This window comes from Enhydra lutris, unplaced genomic scaffold (genome assembly GCF_002288905.1).
Source record: "Enhydra lutris kenyoni isolate GAN:26980312 unplaced genomic scaffold, ASM228890v2 scaffoldscaffold38, whole genome shotgun sequence".
Lineage (NCBI taxonomy): Eukaryota > Metazoa > Chordata > Mammalia > Carnivora > Mustelidae > Enhydra > Enhydra lutris.
In genome coordinates this window covers 3,807,078-3,831,130 of record NW_019154122.1, presented here as the reverse complement: position 1 = coordinate 3,831,130, position 24,053 = coordinate 3,807,078, and the positions used below count along the sequence as shown (strand labels likewise).

The 24,053-nt window shown below is 59.6% G+C and overlaps 1 protein-coding gene across 1 annotated transcript; it reads right to left on the bottom strand.

Annotated features, from left to right (window-relative positions):
• On the bottom strand, positions 1 to 23,950 carry LOC111154909 (Wnt family member 4). The gene is made up of 5 exons (XM_022514865.1): positions 23,874 to 23,950; positions 10,157 to 10,392; positions 1,361 to 1,492; positions 1,122 to 1,264; positions 1 to 468 (listed from the first exon to the last, which is right to left on the bottom strand). The coding sequence occupies exons 1-5, from the start codon at positions 23,948 to 23,950 to the stop codon at positions 1 to 3; spliced, it is 1,056 nt and encodes a 351-aa protein (XP_022370573.1).
• Between the last annotated feature and the right edge of the window lie 103 nt (positions 23,951 to 24,053).

The window sequence follows — 24,053 nt, the reverse complement described above, 5'->3', positions numbered from 1 at the left end:
TCACCGGCACGTGTGCAGCTCCACCAGCCGCTGGCACTGGCGGCACTTGACGAAGCAGCACCAGTGGAACTTGCAGCTGCAGCGCTCGGCCAGCTCCACCTGCGCCGTGTGGAAGCCGCGGCCGCAGCACAGCAGCTCGCAGCCGTCGATGGCCTTGGACGTCTTGTTGCACGTGCGGCCCCGCGTGCCCAGCACGCCGCTGCGCATGTCCTGCTCGCAGAAGTCCGGGCTGGGCTCTAAATACACCAGGTCCTCGTCCGTGTGCGGCTTGAACTGCGCGTTGCGCGGCACCAGCGCCCTGGAGGAGCCCACGCGGCGCGGCTCCACCTCCGTGGCGCCGTCGAACTTCTCCTTCAGTGCGTGGCCCACCTGGCGGAAGGGCGGCACGGCTCGCCAGCACGTCTTTACCTCACAGGAGCCCGACACCCCGTGGCACTTGCACTCCACCCGCATGTGTGTCAGGATAGCCTGCAAGGGGCGGGGAGGGGAGAGGGCCCATGAGGAGATGGAAGGGGTTGGGGAGGGGCCACGGCGGTGGGGGTGCCGCTGGCGGGGCCGGGGATTGGGGGAAGTGCCGCAGAATTGGAGAAGGGTTGACTGTCGTGCATCCTCTGTGTTAAGAACCTGCTGTATACCGGGGTGGGCCAGTAAGCTGGCTTGGGGACAGTTGAAGACACTGTCCCTGCCCTTGAGGCATTTGGCGCAGATGGAGGAGAAGCATTTCAGAGGGTATAGTTACACAGGACAGTGAGTGACCAGTGGCAAGACGGGACAGCACGGCTGCACCGAAGCTGCCCAGGAGCCGTGGGGAGGAGGTGTGGAGGAGGCACGTGGTCTGTGTTGACGCCACGTTCACATCCTAGCTCTGCTGCTTCGGAACGGTGTGTGTGTGGACAGACTCGTGGGTGGGCGTGTCAGGGGCACATACTGCTCTGTGATCCCTGCCCACCTGGCCACTTCCCCACCCGCCGCCCCTAACCCACTGGCCCACGGGGGTGCTGGTGCTGGTGGGAGCCTGAACAGGTGTTCCCGTGTGGCGCACGGGGAGGGGAGTGTGTGGGGGTCCTGCCGAGACTGCCCTTGCCCTGGCGGTGATGGTGGCAGGGGATGTGCTGCACTACCTTCCTGCCAGCCTCGTTGTTGTGGAGGTTCATGAGGGCGCGGCTGGACGACGCCCCCTTACTTCTCTCCCGCACGTCCACGAAGGACTGGGAGAAGGCCACGCCGTAGGCGATGTTGTCCGAGCATCCTGACCACTGGAAGCCTGCGGGGGTGGGGGGCGCACCGTGGCCGCAGTGAGTGGCGGGCAGGGCCCAGGTCCTTGCCCGCCACTCGCCCCCTTCCCCCCTCCGACACTCACCCTGCGGGCTGACCCCATGCACTGTCCGGTCACAGCCACACTTCTCCAGCTCCCCACTGCTGCATGCTCGTGTCACTGCAAAGGCCACACCTGCCGAAGAGATGGCGTACACGAAGGCCGCCTCCCGAGTCCCTGTGGGAGGCAGAGGGAGGGCAGGGCTGGGTCTCAGTGCTCTGCCCCGCACCCTCCTTGGTCGAGGGGAGTGGTCCATGGGAGCCCAGGAGGTGCCCCCAGCCGCCGCCCTGGTCCCGCCCAGTCCAACCATCGGGTCGCTTGCCGCCCCCCACCGCTGCCTCCGCCCCCGCGATGCCATGCTATCTCCCTCTCGGATGAGTCCCCTCCTCTGGGCTCACACAGCGCAGTCCAGCTTCAGTGCTCTTACCTACTAAGGGACACTGTTCTCACAAGCTGTCCGGGAGACGAGTGCTGTTAGCGTCACCACACGGGAGACAAGACAGGCTCGGGAGGTGAGCTGACTTGCCGAGGCTGGACAGAAGAGCCCGGCCGCCAGCCCAGCTCTGGCTTTCTCTGAAACCTCTGCTCATTTCCTGCTGACCCCCCAACTGGCCCCCGGCACTCCGAGGGGGCCCCCTGCAATCTCGCCCTGGCCCAGCCCTTTTCTGCTGAGGCCCTGTTGCTTCCTGACACCTTGCCGAGGGTCTGTTGTCACGGCAGCAGCCCCCACTGTTAACCATGACCAGTGCTGAGGAGAGGGTGTCCTCCGCTGCTGGGAGCCTTATTCATGTCCATTTCACAGACGGTGAAGTGCCAGTTTGGGGAAGGGACGTGATTTGGTCCCAGGCACCCAGCAAGGAAGTGATAACACCAGGACCCAAACTTGGGTCTGTCCGCCTCTGTCCCTGCTCTTCCCCTTCCGTGCTGTGACTTCTTGGCAGTTCTATTTTGGTGCCTGCCCTCCTCCCCTGCCTGAATGGGTGTTTTTATCCTCCTAGGAACTGTGTCTTGGGGTGTAGCTGCTGTGGAGCCTCTTTCTGGGGCTGTGGGTGGTGGTGGGGGTGTGTGTTGTGTGTAGTGCATGTGCGCATGGCTGGCTGGGTGTGTGACCAGACAGGCCCTGCTCCTCTTCCAGGCCCTGTGAGGGCCTCTGTGTGCCCGAGACTGTCCTCCTGTCTCTTGCTGGAGTGTCTGTCCACAGGAGTGGAGGGGGCAGGTTTTGGCCCCGTGGTTGGCAATTACCACTGTGACACCCAGGCCTGTGCTCTCGGCTGCCCCTGGGAGCAGTTGCCGTGGTCAGATGGAAACAATCACCTCCTCTGTGCCTGTGTCTGTGGACAGGCAGCAGAAGCCGAGCCCTGGGATGGGGGACAGCTTGGGCCCCAATGGCTCAGGACGCCCTGTTCCCTGTTCAGCCCTTGAGCTGGGGCTACAGCCCCCCACCTACTCTCTACTGCCCTCCCTCTGCCCTGGCTTGGCCATTTTGGACCAGCATCAGGGGGCTTGGCTGGAGGAGCCGCCCGGGCCTCGACAGCCTCGGATGGAATCCTCTCCAAGTTAATCGAGGTTAGTAGCAGGATCATGTTGGTTGGTTCTGTGCTGTGGCTGCCCAAAGAGGGACGACTTTAGTTTCTGGTATTTCTGGTATTTCCAGGCCTGAACAAGCACAAATCTTTGCCCCAGAGACTAAGGGGGGAAGGGCAGGCGGGAGATAGGGACTGATAGGGTGGCCCCAGCTCTTGGCTGGGTGTGGTCCTTACTTCTGTTTCTCTGGGCTTTCAGGCAGCCCCTGGTCCTCCCGATCCCTGGGCTCATCTCCCCTGTGTCCCCTGAGTGCTGGTAGCCCTGGTGTGCAAGGCTCCCTGTGAGTTTGCCTCATTCCCCAGACTAGCGGCCATCTACTGGGACTCCAGGTCCCCCTTGCCCTGGTCTCGGGAACAGGACACTACGGTTTTCTCTGCTCGGGAGTGGGCCTGAAGGAAGAGATTCTGGAAGGAAAATGTGAATGGCAAGAGCAAAGGCTTGTAGAGCGCTCGCTCTGTGCTGGGCACGGCCTGAGCACTGTACATCACTTATATACCCTGCACACCAACCCAACGGGGTAGAAACTTCGTCCTCGTTTTATAGACGAGGAAACTGAGGCACCGAGGGGTGAAGCAACTGGACCAACAGTACCCAGCCAGGAAAAGTAAATCATGGGACTGATATTCTAACTCCGGCAACTTTCACCTTTGACATTGTCTACATGCAGGGCATCTCTTCCCACCTCTTGTGTGTGAAGCCAAGAAGGGCTTTCTTAGGTCCACCCTGAATCTCATGTGCTGTAGACCAAGCCTGGTCCGTTTTGTGGGCTCCTCCCTGGGGGATGCTGAGCAGTTGGCCTGGGCTTAGCACAGGAGGCCCCAGAAGGCCCGGAGAATGTGGCCATGCCACCAAAGGCCCACAACAGTGGCTCTGGCAGCCTTTTCCAGGGCTGTGGCCCTTCCTGCTCCCTCCCTTCTGCCTGGGTGCCTGGGCTGGAGCCTCGCTCACTAGGGCCACCTGGCAGAGACAGAGGGGCCAGCGGCACGCCTGCAGGCCTAGCAGAGGGAGGCCCCACGCGTTGTGGAAGAGAGCTGCCCCCCGGTCGGAGGCTCGCCTATTCCAGCTGCAGCAGAGACAGACCTGGCTTTGTCCTCCGGGGACATCAGAGCCGGCGGTAAGGCAGAAATCTCGAAGGTGCCAGCCGCCTCTGCCACCTCCTGCCTCTTCCATAAAGCCATTTGCCACATCCGACAGCCAGCTCCTTTCTTCCTACTCCCCTGGCTCCAATGTGCACCCTCTGGGTCTCACCTCAGGGCCATTTTCCCAAAGTGTGAAGGTGGCCTGGGGCTGGGAACTCAGAGTTGTCCTGGGGACCCAGTAGTAGCTACCCTTTCTGAGGGCCTCCTGAGTGCCAGGGCCTTTCCATGTGCTGTCCGTGGCTCATGACAACTTAGCACCCAGCTCTCTCCAGCTCTGCTCTGTGGAGGAAGCAGTGAGGCTCCGTGGCCTGTCCAGGGTCCCTCAGCTGGTCAGCAGCTAAGTGGGAACAGGAACTGAAGCCTGTCTGACTCCAGGCCCATAACCTTCCGAGCACATCATGTGCGACGTCTCTCCCAGATGTTGGAAGGAAGGACATTTGAGCGGGAAGTTGGGAGGAGAAGCCGTGGGCGCTCAGTTGGACTGGAAAGGAAGCAGCGGGCATGGTGATCCCCTGGGCACCAGGCAGGTATCCTGGTGGAAGGGCCATTCAAGCATAACTCAGTGTTTCCAAAGCAGACCCAGTGGGAGTCCTAGCAGATGGGGCAAGACAGGCACTGGTCTCTGAGGACATTGTCCCCGTCCTTTCCCCTTCCATGCTCCCAGCCTGCCTTCCCAGTTTCCTTTGTTTTTCTTAGCTGCAAAAGCTCACCTTTCCTTGAAACCACCTCTAGGAAGTCTCTTGGGATTTAAGAGACCATGTAGGACAGGGGAAAGAGTCAATTAAGACTCTTAATGTGGTGAGACTGTCCTCTGTGAGCCTCATTGTCTCCACTTTTAACAGGGCAAGAGAGCACTGCCCAGGCAGGCCGGGCCCTGCACTTCTCCCACCCCTCCTGCCCACCGTCTTGCACTCCCAGGGCTGCCTGCGTGCTCGCTGGCCTGCCTGCCCTGGGACCAGAATCAGGCTGCAGGTCTTATCTTCTAAGTGTCTTGCAGCCAGATTGGAAGCTCCTAGGGTCAGGCTGCCTCCCTTCTTCTCCTTTGCCCGCCCAGCACCCAGCACAGGGTTGTGCACAGAGCGGCTCTTGGACACGGGTGACTGCTGGAAAAGGGTCTAGATGCTCAGCCCATAGGCCTTCGAGCTCCTCGCTCAGCCACTTTCTAGGGGTGTGATTTCAGTTTTCTTGGCCACAGAATGGGGCTGATGATGGTACTGACCTCAAGAGGGGGCCATGGGACTCCACTCCAATGAGGTGAAGTACAGAATGTGCTTAGTCTAGTCCCTGGCACATAATGGGCACTCGAGACCTATTTTGTGATTATTGTGTGATTAATGCCATTTTAGTCACCTGCTCACAGATGTCCTAGGGCACGGACCCTCTGAGGGTCAGGTGGTTGACTGCATGTTTGCCTTCGGCCGAGAGCTTCCTTAGGGCGGGGCGCGCCTTGCCTGCTCCCTTGCCAGACATTTGCTGATTGCCCGCCGGGAGCCAGGCCCGATGCTACGCACCAGGAGTTTGGTTTGTCCTCAAGGAACTCCCAGGGACAGAATGTCTCTGGGAACCCACCCCAGCCTACCTGGAACTAACTTGATGACTCCAAAAGACTGGCTCTGGAGGTTACCCGGAAGGAAGGCCTGTTCCCACCCTCATGGGGCCCACTCTGGTGCCAGGACTGGGGGTCAAGGTGAGGGCAGAGGTTTTGGTAAGTCACAGCCTCAGACCAGAAAGCCTTCACATCTTAAATCCAGTCTGATGTTACAGTCAGTAAGGAATCTAGGTGACGTCAGACACACGGGTGGGAAGGTGGGCCTGGGTTTGAATCCTCACTTTGCTTTGGCCAGTGCACTGCATCACCTCCCAACCGTGGCAGCCAGAGGCCGGAGGGTCTGAGGGCTCATTGAATACCCTCTCCCAGGACAGGCCTCCGTCAAAGTCACAGAATGGGATGGGAGGAGGCAGGCAGAGGCATGGCACTGCCCATGGATGGAGGGAAGAGGAGAAGAGTTTGCACTGCCTTTCCTAGCTCTCCCGGTCATGCTCAGGCCAGCCTGCTCTGGGCGTCCAGTATGTCCTACGCATGACCTTGAAACTTTGCCAGACTCTACAGGGCTTCACCTTCCCATCCTCAGATCCTTTTTATTCAATCAACACATATTCATCAGTTACCTACTCTGTGTAGGTGCTATGCTAGGCTCTGGGACAAAGCGTGACTAAAACATACAGAGGACATCCCACATCCGGTCCTTAACCCCTGCTCAGCAAGAACTGCCACCTGACCCCATTCCTGGCTGCCCCCAATTTCTCCTAGATTTTTAGCTGAGAGCATACGGTTCGGCCCTCAGTCACACACTATCCTCATTGGTGACCGTTAGCTCACATCCATCTCCCCTTAGTAGGCCAGGAGCAAGGTGACCTCTGCTGCTGGGGGTGGTAGTGTGCAGGGCTGGAGTCTGGGAGACCTCAGGCAATGTCAGCCTTGGGGGGCTCTGGGGAGTCAACCAGCCCTTCAGAGGCACCTTCTCTGGCTGATGGGAATCCCAGGAAGTGGGTCCTGGGATCGTCCCCACTTTACGGGGAGGATGCTGAGGCTAGGAGAGGGGATGGACCTTGTCTGAGATCTCAGAGCCAAGAGTTGGCAGGTCCTGGAGCTGGGTGGGTATGTCCCCACCCTCTGCTTGCTGAGCCTCCCTTCCTGGTGGTAAAGTGGGGGACACCACCACACATCCAGTTGTCGTGAGGGTGATCTGATGCCAGACGGCACACAGCGGGCCGTCAACGAATGGGGTTCCTTTTCTTGTCCAAGGATGACCCGGCTCCTGGGCCTCCTCCATGTCTGAGGCTATGATCCCAGCCACGCAGCTCATGAATGTGGGCACCAACCCAAGCTCATCCTTGCCATCACCCCAAAAGCTGGTGGCCTCGCAAAGGGCCCGCCCAGCCTGGCTGCTGCCGTTGTGGCTTTCCCCAGTGCCCGCAGCTGGTGAGGAGAAGGGCTCTTCTTGGGTCAGGGCGTACCCTAAGTGCTGTCACACATGGTGTCATGGGACCTTCCTGACGGGCCCTATAAGGTAAGCACACGTGCTCATCTCGGTGACGGGCCTGGGCGCTGTGGCTCGGGATAACACCACTCGCCCAAGGTCACCCCACCCATGCCCCTCCCGCAGCTGTCTCCTGAGCCCCTGAACCTTCCGAGAGCGGCACCTGCCGATGGCCAAGTCCCTCTTGCTCAGTGGAGACAAATGAACACTTCCAAATGCAAGAGTAGAGAGATGGACGAGCGCAAAGAGCTCAGAACCCGCCTCCAGACAGACCTGGTGTCTGCCTGGTGCCTCTGGGGTGCCTGACTTGGCCCCGAGGGGGCTGGATGCTCGACCAAGCCACTCAGACTTTAGTCCGGACGAGGTGTCAGCCAAGCCTGGTAGGATTAATTCTCAGTGTTCCCCAAACTTGCTGAGCCAAGGGTGGGCCCTTCCTTGGTTCGTGCTGCAAACACCAGTGAGGAAGGCACTTCTCCATGGGGTTCCCTGCCTGCTTCGGGCCAGCGTGGACCCCATGCCTCCCTTTCTTTGCCCCTTTGAGTCCTCGCCCTGACTTGCTGCCCCTGAATGACATCCATTGACTGTCTCCTCCATGCCAGGCTCTGCCATATGCTGGGAAACAGGTAAATGAGACAACACCTTGCCATGGGAAGGGCTCATGCTCTAGGGATAGGGGAAAGGGGGAAGGGACAGGCATTACAGTTTAGTCTAAAAGAGGTAATGAGGGGTGCCTGGGTGACTTGGTTAAGTGTCCGACTCTAGATTACAGCTCAAGTCGTGAGATCAAGCCCCACATTGGGCTCTGCACTAGGTATGGAGTCGGCTTGAGATTCTCTCTTTCCCTCCCCCTCTGCCGCTCCCGCCACCCTGTGCACCTGCACACTCGCTCCCTCTCTTTCAAAATAAAAATAAAAGCAAAAGGTGTAAGGAAAGCTATGTGAACACAAGTGGTTTAGGCATGCATGTATGTGCGTGCGTTTGTATTAAGGGGGGGGAGAGAGAAATTGATAAGGCAGATGGGTTAAAATGTGGACAGTTGGTCAATCTAGGTCAAGAGTAGTATGGGAATTCATCATAGGAAAAACCAACATACATAATGGAGAGAACGTAGTGGGGATGGCCAACGGTGGGGGTGAGGAGGTGGGTGAGATGGCTGAGGGGGAGTCAAAAGGTACAAACTTCAGTCACAAAATAAGTAGGTCATGAGGACGTCATGTACAGCGTGGTGACTATGGCTGATAATCCCATGTTGCACATGTGAAGCTTGCAAAGAAAGTAGATCTTAAAAATTCCCATCATAAGAAAAAAGATGTGTCATTACGTGTGGTGATCATTTTGTAATATATGCAAATGTGGAGTCATTATGCTGTATGCTTCAAAAGAATATAATGTTGTATATAAATTATACCTCAATACAAAAAGAAATGTATCGCCTACAGGTGAAAGAATTTTTTTGGCAAATTTCCTGTAAGTTTGAAATTATATCAAAACAAGAAATTACCAAAAAACCTGGAAAAAAATAAACCAACCCCAGCATGAGCAAAGAGCTTCAGAGCCCAGAGGAGAAAGCAACTGCCCAGTTGTAGGAGCTGGGGAGAAGCTGGGGGGAGGGAAGAGCTGAGCTGGCAGAGAAAGAGGGGTGAATATTTAGGGTGGAGGCAACAGCACGTGCAAAGGCACGGGGGCTGTGACAGGGCCTGGCACAGGGAACCACACGTGCCCCTAAAACTCCAAACACGGGCCTTCCTGTGCTTGGAGTCTGCAGTTTAAGCCTAGTATTTGGGCCTCGTCAAACAGTGGCCCCCAGGCCCTGGCAGTGGCACCATCGTCCCGGGGAGATCCTCCATTACCGGGCTATTTGCTGGGTTTCTGCTGCTTCCCCGGAGTAGCAATATTCAGTAATGCCAAGCATGATGGTGCCTTTTTGGCTTCTGCCAGCTCCCTGGAGAATTGCTTCCAAATTTCGATCACAGTTGGTTTCCAACAACATCCAAACGGTTTGCCACGAGCCCAGCAGCTCTGGCTGTCCAGGGCCACAGGTGCCAAGACAAAGGTTGGCCCAGGCAATGCCCTCCTGCTGCCTGGTGAGTCAAAGGGCCCCGTGGATGATTAGTAGCTCCAGAGTGTCAGTTTCATGCTCAGGAAGTAGAAAAAGAGGCAGCTGGTTTACAGCCCTTCCTCGAGGGCAGCAGATTGACCCAGTGACCTCTCAAGGAGCCTTCCAGTTGCACAGAACGTTCCCTCTGCCCTGCCCACCTTCTTCTGGCTTAATGCCTTCTTGTATTTCTCATCTCAGCGGAGGGCCTAACTTCTCAGCAAAGCTCTCTCCGAGCACCCATTCCTGGCCAGGGGAGAAGTCTACCCTTGTGTTCCCGAGGCTCGTGTGTCTGCCCCCCCATCACGGCATCTTCTCATTATGGGTGACAGCAGGACCCTGGAACCGGCCTGCATGGGCCCCAGCCCCAACTCTGCCACTTGCTAGTTCTGTGACCTTGGGCAAGTTACTGAACCTCCATGTGCCTCAGTTTCTTCATTTGTAAAGTGGAAGCCCATCTCCAAGGCCAGAGGACTTAGCATGTACTTAAAACAGGGTCCAGTCCCTAGTTTGTGCTATGGGTGTGGAAGCTCCTGCTCCTCCTGGGCTTGACTTGACTGCTTCCAGGAGGACAGAAGCGGGTTGCGGCTCTTGCTTGGTCTCAGAGCCGGGCACGGTAAGGCTGTCCACATGGCCTCCACCCAGGAGGCCAAGGGTCAATGTCAAAGCAGCATGGGGTTGGGGGGTCTGGAGCCCCAGGTTCACCCTCTGAGAAGCTCTGGGCCAATCCATCCTTCTCCCTGCCCAAGCCTCGGTTTCTTCCTTGGTAGAACGGAGATGGCAGCTTGGGGACTGAAGCGCTATGGACGAGAGAGACCTGCACCCACAAGGAGCAGCACCCCCCGCGCTGGCCTTCCCACCCTAGTCCCTGGCTCCAGCCACTCGCTGGTTCAGCTTGCTCAATGATAGCCGGCTCCCAAGCACCTGTCCCCCCTGCCAGGGAGCTGCCCACCCCTGCCCCTCCTGCGAGCCCCTCCCTCACCTTGCGTTACCACCTTGCCAAAGACGGGCAGGGAGTCGAGGGTGGAGCAGTTCCAGCGCCGGTTCCGGAACTGGTACTGGCACTCCTCGATGGCCAGCTGAGCGCCTCGGCGCACCGAGTCCATCACCTCCAGGTTCCGCTTGCACATCTGTACCTGCCTCTGGATCAGGCCCTTGAGCTTCTCGCACGTCTCCTCCTCCGAGATGCTCCCCACCGAGGACAGCTTGGCCAGGTACCTGGGGAGAAGGCGGTGGGGTGAAGTGCCATGCAGCCCGCCTTCTCCTCTTGCCACTGTCGGGACTGGGCTGTGCCCAGCCCAGGTCTCTGGGAACCAACTCATCCTACTGACCGGTCCTGGCAGTGACTTCTCTCTGGATCCGGAGACAGGCTCCCCTGCCTGGCTCTTGGGGCCAGAGGGGGAATGCTTCTTGCATAAGAAAGCCTCTGCCTCCACCAAAGCAGGCTAGGCACCAGGAGGGACCCTGACAGAACCTCCACCCCAGCGTGACCCTGGGGCTCTGACCCTGTTACGTCCCTCTGGCGGCGAGGCTGAGACCACTCCCCTGGTGTGTCTTTCTTTCCCCACCTCCAGGCAAGGATCCTGGCCACCTAAGCCCAGCCCAAGCTACGGCCGGCCGCATCCCCGGGACCAGATGGAGGCCAGCATCGGGGCTGCAGCCGGGTACTAGCACAGGGATGGTGGTGGGGGAAGAGGGCTTAAAGAACACACTGTGCCATGCTCTTCCCTCATCCCCTTGAGTTTTTAACAGCCTGGAGATGGGGCACCAATGCTGGTTCCACCTTATGGGCTTATGACGAGGACCACAAGCTAGGTAATGCACGTCCAAGGGCTCTGGGACCAGGCCTACGGGGAGCAGGGGGCTCTAAAGCGTCTGTTTCAGGGGAGGACGGGAGAGACCACAACTGTTCATTGAACACCCATTATATGCCACGCACAGTGGCAGTACTGCTTCCTGCTGCATTCTCGCCCCCAGTCTGTGAGGTGGTAATTATTATGCCCATTTTACAGATTCCAGCATGAAGGCTAAGAGGGTGACACAGACAGCAAGTGCCAGAGCTGAGCTGCGAACCCCTTCAAGCCCTGTGGGCCTTCCTCCTGCCTGTCCTCCCTGGTGGGTTGAGGGCCAGGCTCTGCCGTGTGTGAGGAAAGACCCTGTGTGGCCTGGGCCAGGACGCAAGGGAGTGGGAAGCAAGACGCAAGAATGCTCAGCAGGAGGGGAGCAGAGCTGGGGAAAGGCCCTGTCAGAAAGGAGCAGTCCCCCTCAAGGGAAAGAGATATGCATTAGCTGAATACCTACTAAGTGCCAGCTATGTCTCAGATAGGTGAAGGGTCACCTGACTTGTGAGGGCAGATCTAGATTGAAGGCCAGGTCCAACAAGACTACGACTGGGTTCTAACCACAGGCCCTCAGCCTGTTCCCCCCTCCACTAACATCCTTGGCCAAAGAGAGCAAGTATCCAGCTGTCCCTGACTCTATAGTGAACCAGCCTCTCCCCTCCTCCTCACGCCTCCTCCCCCATAACTTGGCTAACAACCCTGGACTGGGACGGGGGGAGCTTTCTGGAGTAGGGGGTAGAGATGCTGTTGCTCCTATAAGGTAAGCTGCACGAATTTCTTGTCCAAAGGGGAAGGCCACTACCCTCCAGGACTTAGTTTTCTCATCTGTAATGTGGGGAGGTTACCCCTGGTTCTGGCTAAGTCACGGAATTGTTATCAGAGCAAAAGGGGTCCTGTGTGTGAAAGACGGTCTGACCAGGGGTCCGAGGCAGGGGGGTAGGAACTGGCCATTTGTTCGCTGAATGAAGCGAATGAATGGAGAACAAAGAGAGAAGTTCACAGAAAGCCCCACTAAGATACGGCGCATTTTAATGACGATGGTCCTAAGCTTTGCTCACTTTGATGGAACTTCGGACCAGGCTAAGCACTTTACTTACATTATTGCATTTATCCCCTCAGCAAGCCAGTGGACTCCCATTTTACAGAGGAGGACACTGAGGAACAGACAGATTAAGTACCTTGCCTTGTGCCCAAGGTCATTCAGCTAGTAAGAGGTGGAGCCAGGACTTGAACCTGGTTTTGCCTGGTTTCACAGCCTGTGCTAGACCCAACGTTGTTTTAAGCGGCTCAGGGACTAGACCTGAGCTCTATGGGCAGAAGCTGCTGGGAGCTGGGTTTGCTCAACCTCAGGGAGCTGGTAAAGGTGCAGCCCGTGGTCTGCCTGCTGGTAGCGGGGCTTCCCTCCCCGCTGGGGGGTGTTTGAGCGGCAGGTAGATTCTGTTTGTCAGGCACGTGGGCTGGACTAGAGGAATGGCGCTCAGATCTGGCGGGGCCGATGTGCGGGGTTTGCTGAAAACACAGGGGCCTGGGTCTCCCTCCAGGTGGGGCTGGGTGGGCACCTGGGCTTTTCGCATGTCCCCAGGAGCAGCTGGGAAGCCAGGCTGGTCCTGGACGGCACTTTAGCGGAAGTTCTTGGCTAACCACCCATGATGCCTCCTTCTACCTCCGAGAGAGATGTGATTCTGGGACTCCTGTTCCTCCTCCCCGTGGCATCAGCTCCCCTCCCCCAACACCCCAGTTGTGGGGCCTGAGTCTAGCTTTCTTTATCTAGAAGTGGCGAGCATGGATCCTCTCCCAGAGGGCCGCCGTGAGAGAAGGCAATTCCATGTGGCTGAGGCACCTGGCTCTGAGCCGGGCACACGGCAGGTGTGACCAGGAGGAGCCCCCCTTCCCTGGCAGCACAGGTGAGTAGGAGGTGGGTGGTCTTGGGCTGAGGCAGTCCAACCTTCCCTTCCTCTCCCCAAGTTCCTTTCCTCCTGGGGGACCTCCCCATCTTCTCTACCAGGTCCCCTCTAGGGGAGGCACAGAGACTGGTAGGGTCGGGGCAGGAGCCTGAGCCTCCCAGAGGGGAGACAGAGGTGGGAAGATGGTTGAGGGGCGCAGGGAGACTGCATCTGGACAGGATGGGGGCAAACTTGGCTCTTCAGCCCTGTATGGGTGCTCCTCTTGCCTGGGCCAACTGAGGAAAGGGGGTCCTCCTGTGGAGCTAGTCCCACCTGGTGCTCTTGGCCTGCAGGGGGCGCCAAGAGCCCAGCGACTGGCCAGGGGCCAGGTCCATACTTGGGAGGCCGTGAGTGAGGGGACAAGGAGTTGGGCCTCAAGTTGGATCCTTTCGTGCTCAGATCCAGGCCTGACCTCTTGGGTAAGGGTGGGGGCCCCTATTCCCTGAGCGACATGGGGGCACAGAGCTGGCCTGTACCCATCTCAGCCCCTTTTCCCTCTGCGTCCTGCCAAGGGGCCAGGTCAGGCTATACGGGCTCCTGGCTCCTGATGAAGGGAGGTGTTCAAGGGCAGGAGAAGCAGGCTGGGGAGGCCTGGCTGAACCACCAGCCCACAGTGTGACCTTGGGCAAGTCCCTGCCTACTTGGAGCCTTTTCTCGTGGGGACCATAACCTGGCGGGTCTGTGTGGCTTTTCCCACTGTCTGAGGGGCAGTCCTCCTTCTATAGACCAGGAGGGGGCGCTGTCCAAGCCTCAACAACCTTGGGGGGCCCCCCCGGCCGGGCTGGTAGACGGAGCCCCTATCGATGAGTGAGAAATGAAGTCCACCCCGGGAACTGCCCACCGCTCTCTCCTAGGTCCGGACTCCATGAGGGGAGGCGGCCTGAAATCACAGTAACAGGGCTGTAGGGGAGCTGTGGGCTGCCACGGCCGTGAGTCACCAAGACAGCTTCCAGGAAGAAGCCGAGAACCCTCTTCCGCTGAGGAGCGTGCTTGCCCCATGGCCGGCACCCGAGCCACCACCCGCCCCCCCCGCCGCTCCCTGCCTTCATCTGGCTCAACAGCTGTCCCCTTCCATGCCACAGGAGGCACAGCTCCACCCCACCCGATTCTGTCAGATCCCTGGTCTCGCATGGGAAGGGCTGGCTGGTGCGACCGGACATGCAGCTGGGAATGGGGTGGACAGACCTGGGACCCCAGGCCCTTGCCTGCGCTGCTGGTCTGGGTATCTGGTTCAGGTTCGGGTGCCTAGCCTCATGTTACAGAGGAGCGAACTGAGGCCCAGAGAGGTGGAGGGTCTCACCCAAAGTTACACAGCCAGTGAGTGACACGGAGCTCCATCTCCCCTGTATCTCGGTTGTGGGTCTGCCCTGTCTGACGGCTGGGGGGCTGACACTACCTTCAGTGTCCGTCCAGCCCATGGCCTCCTCGTTGGCCGGCACAGGCGAGGCACACAGAAGGAGTTCAGTCAATGCCTGCGGTGTGACGGACGGCTCTGTCCCCCTCTGTCACCTACTGGCAGAATACTCAGGGTAGGGAAGGGCAGGGGTGAGGGAGTACGTTGGGAGCTGCCTTTGCCTCCCGCCCTGCAGTGGGCTTGGAGACGGTCAGGGGTCAGGCCCAACTGGTCCTGGGGGCCTCAGGAATCCCTTCCCTGTACCCTAAGGTGGCTCAGCCTTTCCCCCAGAGACACATGTGCCCCTCGATGACCCTGGAGCTGGGCCGGGCTCGGATGTTGGCTGCGCAAGCCATTTCTGGGGAGCTGGAGAGCCAGGTCTGTGGAGGGCCTCGACCATCTCTGCCTGTTCTCCCGTTCGGGTCGCCTTGCCCCAATTTAGGCTTCTTCCTGCCACTGCTGAGTCCAGGCTTAGCAATCTGCCACCTGCTGCCCCAGCCGCCCAGGACTCTCGCCGCAGCCCTGCCATCGATCAGGTTACCCCAGCAGCCCGGGCCGCTCCGGCTGCTGCTGCCAGCCAGCTCGTGCCCCCATCTCCTCACCCGGGGGGCTGCAGTTCCTGCAGGCTTCTCCCAGGAGGCCGTCCCCGCCGGCCCGTGCCGCAGCCTGCAAGGCTGGAGGGCCCTGGCCCTGCCAGGGAGATCAGATCCTCTCAGCCACCTGCTGTTTTCATTAGAAACTAAAATTAGCTGGGCTTGTCCCAAGCTTTTCCAGGTTTGCTTGCTTTTTTAAAAAAATATACAAATTCCTAGAGGAAAATCCGCACTTCTCCGACTGCTCTCCAGCTCTCACTCTGCGCGTCCAGAGGAGAGGGGACGGGAAATAGCTGGGGTGTTTGGGAGGCCAAGCAGATCAGTGTCGTGGGTCCTGGCCCTGCGGGTGTCCAGGTGGGGGCTGGGACGCCAGCCCAGGCCTCTCTGTCCCCTCCCTCTGGCCTCCCTGCCTGCCCGGGCCACATTTAGAGCCTCCTCAGGAGTGGCAGTGCCTGGGACACCCGGGAGGAAGGAGGCCAAGCAGGCGGGAGGAGGAGCCGGAAGGAGCCGCAGCGCCTGCCCAACGGCGAGCCTCCTGGGGAGACAGGCCGGGCGAAGGCACGCGTGCCACAGACCCCACCCGGGACCGCGTTCTCCCTGGGGGTGGCCAGTGCCTGCTTCTTCAGGTCGTCACCACACCCCTCAACTCTCCTCGGGCCTTCGGATGCTTCTGCATGCGCGGTCTCCGAATCGGGCTGCCCGCTCCCCAACGTGGCCCCGTCCCGGAGACCTATCCTTCCGCACGGCCCGCAGGGTGGCACACTGAATAATCGGTCTCTCCTCAGGAGGCTTCAGCGGATTAAGCGTTCACACAGCAGACACTGCTCCCCTGTCGGCAGCCTTAGTATGTTATGTGGTCACCATGGCCATCGCTGAGACGTTTACCTTCATCATCACTGTCCTCATCACCACTACTGCCTGGGAGCCCCTTCCCAGTCCCTTGAGCTGGGCCCCCCGCTGGACTGCAGACCCGTCCTGCTCATTGATCTTCTTTGGCTTGGCTCCCTCCACGCCTGTAGACCTGGGTTCGCCAGTCTGAGGGAAGGACATGCTTCCACTGGGAAAGGGGGGTCACTTCAGTCCCCACCCCGAATGCAGAGCTTGGACGGAATCTCCTGACGGAGTCCACAGAGCTAGAGGATGTGTGCCAGCGACTCGGCCCATCAGACGGACCCTCCAGGGACCAGAAGTCCCTGAGAGGTGGAATGGGGGATAAGGTGCTGTTAGGGGATCAGAGGCTGGGACAGTGGGGCCCAGAGCAGGCTTGCTGTGCCCGGGGAACTTGGAAGCCCTTTGCAGGACAAGGCTGACTAGGCAGGAGGGACTGGATGTCCCTGCCCCCTGCGCCTCACAGACAGCAGTCACCTGTGTGAACACATCCTTGGTGCAGCTGTGGGCTTGGCCAGGAGTGTGGCACCCCCTCCGAGATTCGGATTCCGGGAGGCATGTGTTCAAGGCCACGCAGCCTGTCAGGTCATTCCGGCTCCTACGCCCAGGCTTGCAGATCAGGACCTGGAGATGGCCCCAGGTACCCAGGGCCTGACGTTTTGGCAGTGACCGTGATTTGAGAAAGGTGGCTTCATTCTTCTATTGCTGAGTCCTGCTGCAGTCCCTGGGCCACTGCAAAGGCATCTGCCCTGCTCTCAGTAGCAAGGGGTACTCGGGAGGGAGGTGTCTCAGTGGCTGCTGGACTGCCTCAATGGTATGCGGGCCCATGGTCTCAGCAGCCTCTGGGCCCATGGAAGGAGTGGCTGCCATTGGCCTGGGACCCCAGGAGGGGCAGCCGGGGAGGAGGGGCCGGCCTCGGAGACATGGTGGTTGTGGGGTGCTGGGGGCGGTTTCCCCTCTACCTTCTCCACAGCTCCGGCAGGACTCTGGAGTCCTTGATGCTCCGCTCAGGTCCCACGGACCTTTCCTCAGTTCAGGGGAATGGCGACCTTTTCTGGAGCTCAAGCCCCCACTCCTGTAGCTCAAGCCACTCTTCCCCCTTCTCCCTGTCTCCTGGCATCCCTAGTTCTTTTGCTCTTGATCTTCAGAAGTCCTTGCAACCCCATTTTAAAAATCCTTTTGCTTCCAGTTTCCATTACTTCCCACACTCTGGTGCCCCAGTTCCCTCCATGTCATTCCCGAGGGCTCTGTGCCCCCCCCTTCCTATGTGGGGGCCCCTCTCCCATCTCACAGTATGTGTTCCTGGGCAGTGGGTGACTGACTCAGGCCCAGGAAGTAGGCACTCAGACCTGAGCCCGGATGGCCCCAGAGCTGCGCCTGGACGTGAGACTTCTTCTCTCCATGGGGCAAGTGTGATGGTGGGGGTGAGTGGGTGTCAAATTTCGGGCTCTTCCTGACCTTGCCTTGCCCCCTCATTTGGCGATGGAGAGCTTCTCCCTTGCAAAGACCCACCTAGCTCACTGAACCACTGAACAGTCCTCCCTCGCTCGGCTGTGGGAGCCCAGGGGGCAGGAGCCAGGAGGAGGGGCTAAATCCCCAGCTGAGCTGTCCAGGTCGGGCGCTGGCTTCCTAGAGTGGGGCTCAGGCTCTGGTGGCTCCAGGCTTCCAGTGAGTTCCTTGGCTTTGGTGGATCCCTTCTGAGGGCCCTATCCCGGATGAGCCTGTGGTCAAACCGTCACCCCTATCCCAACGAGGCAGCAAGGACAACTTTGGTTCCTTCCTTGCTCCATTTCTCATAACCTCCCACAGAGGATGACTGGTGAGGGTGTGGGGCTGCAGGGAAAGTTCTGGGAGGACAGTCAGGAGACCTGGCCTGGAGTTCCAGCTCTAGCACGAATGTGCTGTGTGACCCCACGTCCCTAGCACGGTGCCTGGCCTGGTCGGTCTCCACAAGTGAGCATTTGACAGGACTGAATGGGGCTGACCAGGCATGGCCCTGCGCAGAGCTTCAGTGTCGCTGGGAGGGGTTGAACGGATAATCTCCAGAGACCCTCTGAACTCTGAAGGCCTTGACTTGGTCCTCTGTGCCTGGGGTGCCAGGACTTCTGGGCCTCCCTGACTCAAGAGCAGTACCTCCCTGTTGCCAGCCCTCGGGGAAGGGTTCTTGGAACCCAACCCTGCCATGATAGGTCCTGTGTGTTAACAGAGGGAGAAACAGGGTCTGAAAAGATCATCCAGGAGTCGCCGCAGGAAGAGGCCCCTGGAGTTTCCCTGGAAATTTCCCACTGCTTCTAAGGGGCCTCTCCAGATTTCCCTTGTGTGCTGTGAGCGGCTGGCTGTTGGGAGGCTCCTTCCCACTCTGATCACATCCCTCCCTCCTCCTACCCACCTTCCTCCCCTCTCAGCTCAGACCAGGTCCCCTCCACGGCGGCGGGGGTCATGACTTGGTCAGGGGAACTTTCAGAACATAGTTTGGTTTCAAGTTTGCCAGGAGATGGGGGAGGTGGAGAGGGTTTGGATGGGGAAAGAGGGGAGCCGGTGGGGTCACAGCAGGGGGCGAGCCTTCTCCTGGGTTTGGCTGAATCACAGAAGACGCAGTTCAGGACTCAGAGATAAAAGCTGGCAACTTGCGAGGACATCTGGACCATAACTGTGGGGTCCCGGCTTCACCTTCCAGCTGAGCTTGCTGAACAAACGGGCAGCAGCGGCGCTGGGCTCCTCTGCAGCAGGGGTGACCGGAGGGGCCGACGGTGGGCGGGCAGCTGTCACCCCCTTCCGTGGCTCCCCAGCCAACCCCGTGCCCCGTTGGCTCAGGCCAAGCCCTTCTTCCCAGAGGGAGGAACAAGAAAAGGAGGCTTGGCGTAAACTCTCAGCTTTGCAAACGCACCCACAGGGCCCGAATTGGGCGAGTTTCAACAGGTTTGGGGAACACCGTCTTGTCAGATGTTTGCTGCGTTGCTCAACTGCTAATCCAGGGCTGAGGGAAGAAAGTCAGGCCACAGCAGACAGCTGGGTGGTTACCGCCACTGAGTAAACCCCTCGGGCAGAGCCTGGGCTCGGGGCCCTGCCACGGAGGGTGAGGGGGAGAAAGGGCTTAGCCAGGCTCCAGGGGGTGTGCCTGGCAGGGGAGCCGAGGGTCTCCAGAGCAGCGGCCCCATGGGTGACAGCCCTACGTCCCGACACCCACTTCTGCCCCTCTTAGCATCACCTGAGACTCATGGGTTGGTTGTAGAGTGAAGCTTCCCTTCTACCCGAGATCTTGAAGATGGCGCACCCTTTGGCAAAAACTTAAAGCCCTCTAGAGTGAACAGTCCCTTCCCTCCTTTTGCCGTCAGGTACTGACTGAGCACTGGATCTGTCAGACCCAAGTGGGCACTGGGACTCCGAGAGCCATCCGGGCCACAACCTTGGCCTTCAGGTGTTTATAACCTCATGGAACTACGAGCCATGCTATTGGACCATGGTTATATATAATACGAAACAGTCTTCTAGGCAGGGGATAAGCACCAGGAGATCAGGACATGTGAGAGCAAGTCAAGTTCAAGTTCTGCTTCTGATTTGCATAATGTCCTTGGGGGAGTCACCGCACCTCTGGGTCTCTGAAATGGGGCTGCAAAGAATACAGACTCCTCCAAAAGCAGGGAGAGGTTATGGGGTTCTAATAGGGTCACGGGTGCAAAAGTGCTTCGTAAACCTCTCAACGAGGGGTGATCTTTCCCCACAGGGGACATTTAGCTCTGTCTAGAGCACCCGGGCGTGCTCCTGGCATCTGACAGGTAGAGGCCAGATGCTGCGGAACGTTCTGCAGTGCGCAGGACAGGCCCCAAATATCAACGGAGCGGTTCAGGAGATCCTGGTTCCAACTATGAAGGGACGTGTTGGTGATTGGTCTGATGCCCAGAGCGAGGGGAGGAGCTCCAGGAAGTGGGGTTTACTCTTTAGAAGAGAGGGAGGGACCCTTTGCAGCTGGAGGTTGGGGGACACTTCCTGGGGGAGATGGGCCGCACCTTTACCTGTGGGGCCCAGCACTGCACATCTGGGCAGGCTCTGCCCATCCCTGGCTCAGTGAATTGCACCCGGAGCGCCAGGCCTCACTGTGCCCACGGTCAAGGGGGTCACTCCCTCCACCCCGTTGCTGGGCACGTAGGCACACAGGAGCTGGGGCCGGAGACGCACACCTGTGGGGAGTGAGATCCGGTGAAGGTGAGATGCCACCAAGCTGCCCTGAAGGGCGCGTCTAGACAACACTCTCTGGCCACCAGGATCTGCCGGGCTGGACCTCCCTGGCTCTCTGAGGCCCGGGCAGGGGCCCTGGTTGAAGAGCAGGGAGGTGGCCTGTGTGAGAGTGCAGGATCCCCACAGAACGGTTTGGGGTACACAGGGCTTGGGAGCAGCGCCCTAAAGGCCCATTCTCTCTGTCATCCCTGTAAACAAGGACACGGCTTCCCCATCACCGCGACGGCGACCCTCAGCTTCCAGTGGAAGCCATGGGGGCCGCTTCCAACGGCGTGCCTAACAGGGCACTCGGCCGCTCTACGTGTGTGTGTTCACACTTGCCTCCCAACTGCCCAGGAGTGGGCGCCACTTAAACAGAGGAAGAACCCGAGGCTCAGAGAGGTTAAGGAACCTGTCCGTGGTCACTTAGCCGGTCAGGGATAGACCGGGGGTGGAACTGCGGGCTCTCTTGGAGACTACCTCACCCTCATCGGTGGTCTCTGCTAGGGCCCTGGCCCGCGCACTGCTGTATTCCTTCAGAAAATCGACAGTCATGAAACCTTAGCTGATCTATTCCCTGACTCTCCCTGGTACTTTCACTGAGAGTCCAGAGAAACGTGCTGAGGCTGGGGCCCAGGGGGCCAGAGAGGCTCACCCAGAACCAGCCAGCCTGGGGCGGGGGACAGAGCAGCGACTAGAACCCCAGCCTCTTAACTACCAGCACAACCTGTGTTGGAGGAAATGTTCAGGGCTATTTCTGAGGCCAGCTGTGGCAGAACCGGGCCTTCTACCGACGGACTGTTCTCATCCATCCATCCGTCCGTCGGCGGTAGGAGCTGCCGCAAGCTGTCAGCTCGCCCGGGGTGCCAGACACAAGTCTAATCAACAGCTTCCAGCTTCTCTGGGCTTGCCCAGGCCTCAGGCTGTGGAGCCCTCCCAGCTCCAGTCTCCGTCCTGCGCAACAGCTGCACGCAGCGGGACACCTGGCCTCCCCGCCAGGCCACCCGCCCTTCTGAGACAACAGACAGCACCGTCTCCTGCAACCGGCCAGCCAGCGACCCTGGACTGAAGCCTAACGGCAGGTACTGGAATGGGGATGGACACCCAGGCACGGCCCCCCTGAGAACACTGCCCGCCATCCTCTCAGGGCCAGACCTCCATGGTAACTCACGCGGGAAAAGGTAATGCCCACTACCTACCGTGCCTGGATGGACATCTGCCTGCCCAAAGCTTTTCCTTCTAGAGGCAGCTTTTGGGTCAGACGCCCCTGCCGTTTACTCGCTAGGTGACTTTGGGTGATGACCTTTGTGATTCCCCCATCTTCCCATCTGTGGAATGGGATTCAGATGATTTATTAGAGAGTACAGTGGGAGTTATTATAATGATGACTATTATTGTCATGATTCTGCCACCTTTAGGCCAAGTCCCCTCTGTGACTGCTCTGGCTCACACTGAACCCTTCCTCTGATGGCGGTAGCATGCACACTGTCCCACCCATCTGTGGTTTTGTCTTGCTTTTATCCAGACCCCAAGGTCCTTGAAGGCCGGGCTGTGATGCTTAGTTCCCTCTGAGCCGGCTCAGTCCCTGTCCCAGGGATGAAGGCTGCTAATTATAAGGCAAATGATCCGGTCTTGGAATGTGCCCAGAGATTGCTTCTCCATCACTGTCTCTCTGGTTTGGTAGGGGTCCCAGGAAGCCCCTCATTCTTCCTGTCTCGGGCTGTGCAGAGACCCTTGGCTCGGAGCCTGGGGTGGAGCAGAAGTGAGCTGGGTCACCCAGAGTCCTGCTTCGTGGCAACCTGAACCATCACCACTGCAGAGAACAGGTTTGCCAACCTCTCTTCTCCCTCCGGGGCCGCCCCTCCTCACCCCGCCGCCTCCGCCCCCCCCGCGACGCAAGCCCGAGAACTGAGCTGTTGGAATTCCCCATGGTTGGCGTGACCCAAAGCTGGGGCTGCCTCTCCGGATGGGATTTTGGGCTTAGATGTGGGGTGGGTGGTGACACCACCTGGGCCACACCGGCTCAACTTGGGGACGGCTTCAGGGAAGCGGGTATGTCACTGTCCGGGAATCAGCACCTGGGTTCAGATCTCCGCTCTGAGTTTGGGTCAGTAGCTTCCCCTCCTGGGGCCTCAGTTTCCTCATCTGTGAAAGGAGCTCAAACCCTAGGTGCCTTTGAAGGACGTTTCACTGTGGATGTTGCTCTCTTCTCTGAAGACCTGGGTTGGAGTCTGGAGCTGCCACTTCTTTCTCCTTTTCGTAGCTTGGTGGGTCACACCTCGTCCTTGTTCTTTCTGATGCTCACGCTCCCTTTGGAGACCGTGGCTCTGAACGCCCCCTTTCAAGGGTCAGCCCCAGATCCCCCCCAACCCCAAGTCCGAATCAGCTCCTTTCCTCAGCTCGGTGACCTCGTCCTTGCTCAGGAGGATGGCCTGCAGGGGTCATGGGGGGGGGAGGGGTGGTGCCCTGTTTTTTGCACACTTTGCCACCGCCCCTGAAGTGTTAATCAAATTAAGGCTCCAAGAAAAACACAAGCTCCACAGCCACTTTGGGCTGCCTGGGAGTCGCTCGCTCTCCCAACAGCTGGGAGAGTTCCACATCACCTCCGTCCCCCCAGCCCTGGGGGGCTCTGACCCCAAGGAACACACTCCTTCCAGCCTGCAGGGACCCTGCTGGCCGCAGTGAGCTCATAGCAACAGCCATTGGACACTCAGGGCAATTTCATGGGAGATATTTGTTCTTTAGTCTTGATGCAGAGAGAATTTTTTCCTCTCCCGCTGTCTCCATGGAAACCCCAGCTACACTGTTGGCTATCCCCCTTCCCACCTCATGCTTTTCAGATCAATATTGGAGCTTGGCTCCCCACTGGCTGCCCACAGCGGATGGGGGCAGAGCTCTGGGCAGAAGGGATTGGGGCCAGGGTTAAGCCTGGGGCCTGGGGAACCGTCACTGATGGGGGGGGGGGGATGAAGAAGGACTTAGAGTCTTCCTGCTTTCCTGTTCATCCACTCACCAAAGCTCATCCCTTTAGAATCCCCCCCCCCCCACCCAAGACCCCCCCCCCCCCCCTCCCCCGTCAGTGAACCTTCTGTCCCTTCCCAGGGAGTCCCCTGAGCCAGGCCCTGCAAAGGAGAAGCAGGTCACCCGTGGTCACCACCCCTCTCTCCTTAGGTGAGACACAGGGAGGTGGTGGGCTGTTGTCCTCTTCAAGTGCTGGGAGGAGTTTCTTCCCGCCCCAGGGAAACAAGGCCAGCGCCCGCCGTGGACTCTCCGAGGCCGAGGCCGGGTGTCCTGGTCCCTTCCTTCCTTCTATCCCTGGCTCCCGCCCCCCAAGCAGAAACAGGTCCCTGCACGCCTCCAGCCCAGCCCGCAGCGACGCGCAGCTCGGCGCGGGGAGCTCGCTCCTGGACTTCCCGGGATTAACCTGCTATTATGAGCCAGAGTCCTTCTCCGTAATGGGCTTCCTCGGCGACCTGTCAGCCGAGCCCGGGGTGCGCCCCAAGCCGCGCACCCCACCCCGGCCGCCGCCCGGCGCTCGCGCCCCTCGCGCTCTCGGGCGCCCCAGTCCGCCTATGGGTGCGGACGCCGCCGCCACCCCTGACGCCTCTGGGCTGGGAGCCGCACCCGGACAGGAGGGGTGCCCAGAGGGAGGCCCGGGCCGTGGCGGCGGCAGCGGAGAGGGCGAGCGAGCCTCGCGTCCCGCCGCCGAGACACCTGCCGGGCGCCCCCGCGCCCGCTGCCCCGCGCCGCCTGGCACCGGCCGGCTGCCCCCGGGGCCTGCCCCGCCCCGCCCCGCCCGGCCCAGCCGGGTCCCGGCCCGACTTACAGCCAGTTGCTCGCGGCGGCCGAGAAGACAGCGAAGACCAGGAGGCGCAGCGAACGCAGGCACGAGCGGGGACTCATGGTGCCGCCGCGGGCGCCCGGCCCCGGGCAGCGGCTCCGACCGCGGGGGGCCTCCCGTCGGGGCGGCAGGTGGGCGCCCCGCGGGCGGGCTGGGGCACGGCGG